This window comes from Cervus canadensis, chromosome X, assembly GCF_019320065.1.
Source record: "Cervus canadensis isolate Bull #8, Minnesota chromosome X, ASM1932006v1, whole genome shotgun sequence".
Taxonomy (NCBI): domain Eukaryota; kingdom Metazoa; phylum Chordata; class Mammalia; order Artiodactyla; family Cervidae; genus Cervus; species Cervus canadensis.
Window position 1 is genome coordinate 95,319,821 of NC_057419.1, and position 10,108 is coordinate 95,329,928.

The 10,108-nt window shown below is 38.9% G+C and overlaps 1 protein-coding gene across 11 annotated transcripts in view; it reads right to left on the reverse strand.

Annotated features, from left to right (window-relative positions):
- Window positions 1-3,695: 3,695 nt before the first annotated feature.
- PWWP3B (PWWP domain containing 3B) overlaps window positions 3,696-10,108 on the reverse strand; it is a 29,146-nt gene continuing 22,733 nt past the window's right edge. For 9 of the 11 annotated variants that reach the window (XM_043459054.1, XM_043459051.1, XM_043459057.1 and 6 more), the window contains 2 exons: window positions 8,653-8,731; window positions 3,696-7,635 (listed from right to left, as the gene is read on the reverse strand). In XM_043459054.1, the coding sequence (XP_043314989.1) occupies window positions 5,326-7,410 (2,085 nt within the window). In that variant the 5' untranslated portion in view covers window positions 7,411-7,635; window positions 8,653-8,731 and the 3' untranslated portion in view covers window positions 3,696-5,325. The remainder of the gene's footprint in view (window positions 7,636-8,652; window positions 8,732-10,108) is intronic. The other 2 variants (XM_043459062.1, XM_043459061.1) reach the window with 1 other exon arrangement.

Consider the following 10,108-nt stretch of genomic DNA (forward strand, 5'->3'; position numbering starts at 1 on the left):
AGCATCTTACTTGCTATCTCTTGGTAAGGCACTCCATATATAATTCTACTGAACTCAATAGCATGTAAGGAACTATGTTTTAATTGGCAAGTAGTTTACTGACATAGGAGATGTGAATTTTGCTCAGAACCTCAGGATTCTGTGTTGCAACTCCCATATTATGGCTTAGAATGACTTAGATAATGCTTCCTTATCCATCATAGATACTGTAAGCATTATAAGATATACTGAGGCATATGACCTAAGTAACAGAAGAACTTGCACTGCAGATCTGAAAACGTGGTAGGGGACCAAGTTTGTTAACATCAGGCTTTTTGACTTGTCAAGTCTCATGTTTTTCTTTCCATACAAAAGAACTGTTCATATATCTAGCCCTGGAATATTATCAATAAAGCATTACCACAGACTTCTGTCAGTCAAACTAGTTTGATTCCACTCTGACTGTGCTTCCCATTATGGTAATTATACTTGTCCCTGATTTTGTGTAGCAACCTGGGCTCTGAAATCTTATTATCTCCATTAGAACATAGTTTACTTCTAATGATGACTTGCAGAGGACAGCATACATTGACTTTTATAAAAACGTCAAATGTTCCCCTTCACCAATGTCAAGTGTCCCCCCTCACCAATGTCAAGTGTTCCTCCTCACGACTTTATCATAGTAGTGTCTTCTCTGCCCTCTGAGGGAAATATACCTTAGAGATAGGTCCTCCTGTCTCATATCATTCATGTTATGAAGGTAATTATTTCTAATACCTTCATTCCTTTTGACCTTCTCACCAATTCCTCAGTACTCTGGCAAGCAAGTTCTAATATCTTCTATCTCATTTACCATACACAGCCTGTTGCCCAAGCTTCAAGATGTCACCCAAACAGCATATGGGAAGGCAGCTCTAGGTCATCGACCTCTGAGTCATAAAAATGTACTCCCATGTCAGTGAGTCCTCAAAATCCATTCTAACATGTATTATCCCAGTTCACACAAGTACCTATTAGCCAGTTCCTAGAGCGTGTTCTGGATATTCCACCTGAACAGAGACTGTATTTTGGTCTTGTGCTGTGATAACACCTTACCCTTGCCATGAGTTGGAAGCAATTAAAAACATCAGTGTTGGCTGTTGAGTAAGACAAGCAGTCTTTTCAAGGCAGCTGCCTTAGATGAGGCTATTGCCCTGTTTTCCAGGGACAGGGAGGTTGCTCTCCAATAGTAAGGGTTAGGGGGCTACTTTTGCCAGACTGAGTGTACAGGGGACGATAGGGATTCAAGATTTTTGCACTCATTACCATTCCAGGTCTCAGAGGTCTACTCTTTCCTCATTAGGATACATATATTGATATAGAGACCTAAGTGTTATGTGGAAAATTCTGAAAGAGATGGAAACACCAGACCACCTGACCTGCCTCTTGAGAAATCTGTATGCAGGTCAAGAAGCAACAGTTAGAACTGGACATGGAACAACAGACTGGCTCCAAATCGGGAAAGGAGTACGTCAAGGGTCTATATTGTCACCCTGCTTATATAACTTATATGCAGGGTACATCATGAGAAACGATGGGCTGGAGGAAGCACAAGCTGGAATCAAGATTGCTGGGAGAAATATCAGTAACCTCAGATATGCAGATGACACCACCCTTATGGCAGAAAGTGAAGAAGAACTAAAGAGCCTCTTGATGAAAGTGAAAGAGAGTGACAAAGTTGGCTTAAAACTCAACATTCAGAATACTAAGATCATGGTATCCGGCCCCATCATTTCATGGCAAATAGATGGGGAAACAGTGGAAACAGTGGCTGACTTTATTTTTGGGGGCTCCAGAATCACTGCAGGTGGTGACTGCAGCCATGAAATTAAAAGGTGCTTGCTCCTTGGAAGGAAAGTTATGACCAATCTAGACAGCATATTAAAAAGCATTACTTTGCCAATAAAGGTCTGTCTGGTCAAGGCTATGGTTTTTCCAGTAGTCATGCATGGATGTGAGAGTTGGACTATAAAGAAAGCTGAGCGCCAAAGAATTGATGCTTTTGAACTGTGGTGTTGGAGAAGACTCTTGAGAGTCCCTTGGACTGCAGGGAGATCCAACCAGTCCATCCTATAGGAGATCAGTCCTAAGTGTTCATTGGAAAGGCTGATGCTGAAGCTGAAACTCCAATACTTTGGCCACCTGATGCGAAGAGCTGACTCATTTGAAAAGACCATGATGCTAGGGAAAATTGAAGGCAGAAGAAGGGGACGACAGAGGATGAGATGGTTGGACGGCATCACCTAATCAATGGACATGAGTTTGGGTAAACTCCGGGAGTTGGTGATGGACAGGGAGGCTTGGTGTGCTGCAGCCCATGGGGTCGCAAAGAGTCAGACACAACTGAGCAACTGAACTAAAGTGAAGTGTTATGAATGCAATTTCCATGCAGGTCTGCAACCTTGCAATTAGAATCAGGGTCTGCTGTTCAGCATTCTGTTTTATGACTGGCGATGAGGGTCTTCTTAATCCAATGCATTAGGGTGAATGACAGGCTGTATATTCCCATTAGACACGCAAACCTAGATTACAGATCCAGTTTAGGGCACCCTTAGAGCCTGCCCTAAAAACCACTTGAGGCTGAAATGGATTTCTGAATTCATGCTGAGTTGGAAGCCAAACTCATCTATTTCTACATCCCAAATGCCAACTCACTCAAAAGTGAAAGTGAAACTCGCTCAGTCGTGTCTGACTCTTCGCGACCCTAGGGTCTATACAGTCCATGAAATTTTCCAGTGCAGAATACTGGAATGGGTAGCCTTTAAGAGGAAAATAAATGTATATTTGAGGCACATCTCCCTTATTTCAATGTATGCCACAATATGAAAAACATCCTAGGAGCAATTTAGGTGCCCTTCCTTTACCCCAAATTAGACACCCAGGAACTCACAAATACAGGGAATCCTGGGGCTCTGTTTTTCAAATACAGTCTATGACGTTAAGAAATATTTCCCACTATTATGATGAAGTGTATCGCTATTATGATGAAGAAGTCATCTAAGATGACTAAAGTCATCTGGTTCACTTTAAATCTGGCATCATAAATCCTCAGAGCAGAGCTTTAAACCACACATCACTTTTTTTCTTGACTCACAATTGTATGACTAATTGAATGAATAAATGAACTAGGTAGTAAAGAAAATATGAGAACCAAGGAGATAGAGTTAGCTCCACTGAGAAAATAGAAGGTGGGTACTGTAGGGCTTCCCTGGTGGCTCATAGGTTAAAGCGTTTGCCTGCAATGCAGGAGACCTGGGTTCAATCCCTGGGTTGGGAAGATCCCCTGGAGAAGGAAATGGCAACCCACTCCAGTATTCTTGCCTGGAGAATCCCATGGACGGAAGAGCCTGGTGGGCTATAGTCCACGGGGTCACAAAGAGTCGGACACAACTGAGCGACTTCACTCAATCACTCACTCAATATATTATACTCAAAGGAACACAATATTATAGAGTAAATACAATGTGTTTTCCCAGGGTATAAGGCCCACATATACTGTGGTGTTGGTCTGTTGTCAAATGATCTTCAGGATCATGAGGAAAGTATGTGGATTGGTTCAGGTTGTACGGCCGAGGAGTCTTGGTCATTGTCAGGCAGGAAACAGGGTCTAGAGAACGTTCTGTGGAATCTGAAGCTGATATACTTTTGAAGGTTTTCTTTTAAAATAACACAAAATCTATCACAACAGTGAGTATTTATTTAGAATGATAAGATAATGTATAACAAGCATTACAATTATGACAACTGCAATAAGCAAAAATTCCAAACAAATCATGTATGTGTGTGTGTGTGTGTGTGTGCAGAAACACCACTTATGTAGCTGCACAATCTGAAGTATGGTGAAGTGAACATCCAAGGTGAAACATATAATAGTTTTATTGAAAAGCAAAACATCAAATTTCTGCAATTTTTACATAAACACAAGGCCATGTGAACACATAACAAAACCCCAGGAATGACATTTGTCTCACTTTGAAAAATGCAGACAGGTTCACATTAAGCCTTTAGGATTTAGTTTTACATCAAGTTTTTAAAATAAAATAGCTCTCAATATTTATTCTCACTAAAAGTCTTGTTTCAAGTTAGAATAAACAGTTTGTTGACTTCAGACTTTAACTTTCAATAGTGTATTTTTAAACATGTTGGGATAATTGTCATATTTGTCCAAACAGAGACTTTTTCTGTGACCCATTTCCAAATTCACAGATTCTGGTCCATCTATTCTTTTTAGTAATGTGGAATGATTTACCAGTTGGAATTTATATTATTGAAAGCAACTGGAACTACTGTACAAATAAGCCAGATGATAAAAAATGCTTGATTTGAAGCAAGCAACTCTGTATTTGGAGATACAAGATTCAGAACAAAGTGCTTGCATTTTCTACCAATATTTATATCAACTAGGTGGGCTCTTAAGCAGTCAGTCTGGACTCATACATCTAGAGTAGCCAGACCATGAATACAATGATTCTAGCTGCCTTCTATAAGTGGTCAGAAGGCTATATTAAGATACAGTCAATGTTAGTTATGAAGGCAGCAGAAAGCCTGTCTGTTTTAAGAAACTGTTCTGGCTATTGAACAATAGACACTCCCACACATGGAATTTCATGGAACTGTAGAATGAATAATCCTGTTCAAGGCTGCCAAAATTATTTTCTGCATGCTGAGATGTTATTCACACACACATTGACTGCATGCAGATAATCCATTTACTTTATTTTTGAAGTCCAGATTGTTTTCTTGCAAAAGCAATTGCGTTCAGTTGTAATATATAGCAAAGCATCTCTATCTTTGGTTCTGTATCTCAGAGATATTTTTCCAAAAATAAATAAGCATGGCAGGAAAAATAATTCAGCTATCTTAAGAGAAAGTCTAATATTTTATAAAAATTAAGCAAAAATATATAATTGAAGCTTTTTTTCCTAATTATCTTGCTTAATATCTCATACCAGTGCAACTTTAATATTAAAACAATTGTGCACACTATATTTAACTATACAGCATAGACACAAAAATGTCAAAAAAACAAAATAGTACTTTCCTTTATTAATCATATTGGAATTATGCTTTCTAAAAATGCACAGGAAAGTAGAACTGCTGAAATATGTAAATAATTTGGTGTTGAAGAAGTGAAAGAAAAGGAAATGAAGATGCAGCAACAGGTCATAGATCCTAGATATTGCAAAAAGAAGTGAACATATCACCCAAAGTCTCCCATTTCTGGAAAAAAAACGTTAAAATCATTCAGAGATTTTTCTTTTAAACTAGAATCTATGGAAGCTCCCTGTCACTGGACCCTCAGAAGATTTAATGATCTTCCTTTGTTAACGGTTTCCGCCTCTTTTCAAACAAGATCTTTGAATCAAATAATTCTCTTTCCCTGTATCCTAGAGATGGCCCCTTCAGATACTTTGCTTCTGCTGCCTTGTAATCTAATCCATCAACAGCAGAAATTGAACAGATGATTGCTTCTGGCAGAAGAACTTCCAGGATAAATTTAATTTTATCATCTCTTATCCGAGTCAGCATTTTTTCATCTATTTGTTTGTAGACTTCTTGTAAATATTTCACCACCTCATCCAACTGATCTTCATCTTCAAAGTATGTTTCAATACAGGGTGTGAATCTATTTGCATTCAAGAATGATTTCAGCCACCTGGACCCTTTTGTGCCATTTAAAATGGCTAAGAGATGGCTCTCTGTTCCCTTTGCATTCACGATGAAGTCCACTAGGTTCTTGTTGGCTCGGTCCCGAGCAGACTTCATTCGGTCTGGAAGAATTTTCTGGAAGGACATTTTCTTGGTCTGGGAAGTCACAGACATTGATCCTCCAGTATTTTCATTTTGCAGCTTTGGAAATAAATTCCTGAAGGTATCCTGTTTGATTATTTTCCTAACTGGATAACTAATGTCAGCAGCGTAATACTCAAAAAATGAGCCTGCAAAAGAACCACAACCTAATCTAACTCTGTAGTCACAAATAAGCGAGATGCACCAGTCAATACTTTCACTGTATTCCTCCCTGGCTTTCTCCACTAGTGCCTGCTTCTCTTTACAGTCAAATTTCTTTAATCTTCTAAAAGGCACTCTAACGCCTCTCTTTTCAGGATTCATATTTGCCTCAACAAAAATCACACTTGCTTTTCTCTCTTTTCGCCTGATGCTTTTTATCACTGATGGCCAAAATGGATATTTTTGATACTTAAACCAGACAATCATCCCTGTTTCAAATGAACGTTGCTCATAATGAAAAAGGAAACGTGGAAGTTCTTCATCTTCTTCATCATCATCTAATATGGATGCAGCAATCGAACTTACACGTGCTGACTTGTCAGAAGCTTGCAATTCTTCCTCAAATTCCTCAAAATCCAGTCTCTGAAGATTTCTTTCATTACTCCCGAGGAGTGAATAATCCCCAGAATGGCTAGAGGCACTAAATGAAATCTGATGTTCCCATGAAGAAGGCTGAGGGAACGCCTCAGCATCCGTCTCTGATTCCACAGTAGGTTGATTCTGGCTGGTAACTGAGCATGGATCAGAGGGACCCTCTCCAGGATCTTCAATATTCTCTGAGAAGGCAGAGCATTCAGAGGATGCGGCCAGGGCCTCTGGGTAGATGTCTTCTGGCTCCTCTTTTAAAGCTTTGGGCACAATGAAGCCATCTGATGGTAAAGTTGGACTGAATTTTTCCTCTTTAACATATACATCTTCCTCTTTAATTGTGGAAAGTAAAGGCAAAATTGAGAGGTCAATCTTTTTCTTGCTCTCTTTTTCATCCTCATCTTCTGAAAGTGAAGGGAAAGTCTGGCACCAGCTGAGGTTTTGTGATGATTTTGTTTCCATTTCATTTGGAATACTAGCAATCATTGTATGCACCTGTGATTTATCATCATACAGAGAATCATCACTCTCTGATGATACTAACAGGGTTGTTGAATTTTCATTTTCCTCCAGACACTTTGGTAAGTCTCCTTCTCCTTCGTGCTTCCGATACTTTTTACGAGGGGGTGAATCAGATGGCTTTTGTGGTATGTTTTGAGACAGTATAGTGGTCTCCTCGTCATCTGAACTGCTTACTTGAATCAAATTTGTTCTCTCATTCAGAATATCCAGTGCCATTTTTAATGACCTGGCATAGGCTGTTTCCTCTCCAGGTGGGTCACTGACCTCTGACTGTGCGGCTAGTGAGGAGGCAATAGCTTCAATTTGAGATTTAGTTAGGATCTTTGTTTCTGTGCTTTCCATTTGAATTTTTTCATCCAGTGAGAGTATTTGAACTTCCAGGGAAAATACCTTTTTCCTCTTACTATTTGACGAAGCCTCAGATCTGGACAAAACTTTTGCTGGCCACAACTGGTCTTGCCAATTGCATAAGACATACTCAGCATCCATTATGACTTAGATTTATGTGCCAAGAGGTTAATATCAGAGACTTATGTGTCTGGCTATTCTTGTCACTGTGAAGGAAGTCCCTACCACAAACAATACTTTGACCAATGCCCCTTTTAAGACTACAAAGAGTTACAAAGTGTTTATAGCTTGTGTGGCCTGTTCTCCTCCAGCTGAACTTCCCAAGGATGCTTGAACACGTTGTTTGAATGGACAATATGGAAGATACTGAAATAGCAAAAAGGAAAAGAAGAGTATCAGCAAATAAAATTATTTTGCCAAAGTAGGTGAGCAATTGCAAATAGAGAAGAGACAGACGAAAGGACAATGCTCAGTGGGGCATCAGATGGAGGAGGAAAATGCAGAATAATATAAGGTGGAGGATAAGAACTGGAAAGGTGTTTTTATAACATCTCAAATAACTTACTTTCGTTATTGCACATGATTATTAAAGTGTGACTCTATGTGCATGATGACAGAAGTGGTGTGTCAGGAACTCTATGTATTAGACATTTTGGGACTGGTGCCCCTAATATTATACCTAGAGAAGCAGGACTCTGAACTTGGTGTGCATCAAACTCATCTGGAGAATTCTTAAAACTAGATTTCTAGGCCTTATCCTGAGAATTGTATTCAGATGCTCTGGATAGGATCCAAAGTTCTGTACTTCTAATAAGTTATCAAGTGATGCTGACGCTACTTGTCTAAGAACTCTTTGGAAGCACTGTTCTAGCTAAACACACAGCTTTATAATTTTTAAGCTGTAAATGTTTCCCTATCTACTCAAAGCAGGCAGACAAACATAATAAGGTCTGTATCTCTTGAACCTAGACCACAACACAATGACCTTGTTAATAGCATGAGCTTAGAAGGCAGAGATTCAGAATGGCTGCCAGGTTCACATATTGGATGGGGTAATTATCAAGGATTTTTTGAGAGTCAGGTGGCTGGCTAGGACTTCAGGTAGAAATCTGATTAGTCTCCAGCATGAATTCTTCATAGCAGTTTGACACATGAGATTCCTCCCCCAAAGTAGAAGATATTACTTTTAATTACAAAACATTATGGCTACAGAACAGGGAGCAAAATGAATTACACCTTAAATTCTCAACCTAACATGATTTTAATATAAAATGTAGTTTTTATAATTGCTAAAGCTTTAGAGAAAGAAGCAAAATAAATTATACCCTGAGTTCTCAACATGTTTTTAATGTGAAGTATTTTGCAAAATGAAAAGAGCCTTACCCAAAGTCACGTGGATCAGGAAGGGTCTGGCTCTGTGATCTGGTTGTCTTGATTCTTACTGCAAAAAGAGACAGGCTGTCTAAAAGGAGACAGGGAATTAAACTAAGTGGCCAAGGCATAAAGAAACTTTTCTACCAAAACTTTAGTACACATGTCATTCGGAAACACAGGAATGAAATGAAATCTTATCTATGATGTAGATGTTTATTGTCCTCCTTGTTTATATTAACTTCTGAGTGATACAGTTATGATATCTGGTTCATGTTTAAATCATATTTCTCAGGAAAATTGTGAGTCAAAGACAAGAAAGGGAAGTAACAATTGCCTTGTGTCTACTTTGCTCTTCCCTGATGGCTCAGAGGATAAAGAATCTGCCTGCAATGGTGACACGGGACACAAGGATTCGATCCCAGGGGAAAATACCCTGGAGAAGGAAATGGCAACCCATTCTACTAGTCTTTCCTGAAAAATCCTATGGACAGAGGAACATGGTCGCAAAGACTCAGACATGACTGAGCGACTAAACACATACACACTACTAAGAACAAGACTACAGGTTTTGTTTGAATCATCAAATCAACCACTATGAGAATTTTTCCTCTTTTACACATATAATTTTTTTCAACAGAATTTTATTCACACTCTACATGCTGTCTCACAGTTCACTCACAAAATAGGTTTCATTGCTTTATTGTCCACTTCATAAAAATGGTTGCCTGGAGAAAATTTAGGAAATTTGGCCACCGCCATCTTGTGACCAGAAGCAGAACTGCAGATTTTGCAAGCGCTATATGCAGAGCTTCAGTTGCTCAGATTTTTCTCATGAGAGAAGGATCGGAACTACATTTAGCCAACCAGGAGCCTTTCCAGGCTTATAGAACTTTCTAAGTTCAAGGGGTTTGCTGTGTAGGATAAGAGGATCATAATGTCTTCAACTATAATGTTTCTGGTTATAAAATATGCTGCTGCTGCTGCTAAGTCGCTTCAGTCGTGTCCGACTCTGTGCGACCCCATGGACTGCAGCCTACTAGGCTCCTACGTCCATGGGATTTTCCAGGCAAGAGTACTGGAGTGGGGTGCCATTACCTTCTCCGTATAAAACATGCATAAGCTTATTAAAAATCGAAAAGATGCAAAAAGATGTAGGTAAAACTAAGTACAAGCCTCTATATAAATAGTCTGAATATTTTCAATTTTCCAGACTTTTTTACATTTATAGATAAATGCATATCATTTCAAAACAACATCAGATCTCAATAAGAGCAGTCTGAACATTATTCTACCTAAGTGTTTTTCACATGATTTATTAATTACTTTAAATGAGTTTTTTCTCACATTTGTAACATTTTATCTCAGTATTTTTCCTGATGATGTAAACAAGTAAATGAGTAAGAATATATTAATACTCTAAAATTAGGCAGCAGTAAAGCTAGTCCTGTCTCTCCAACTACACAAA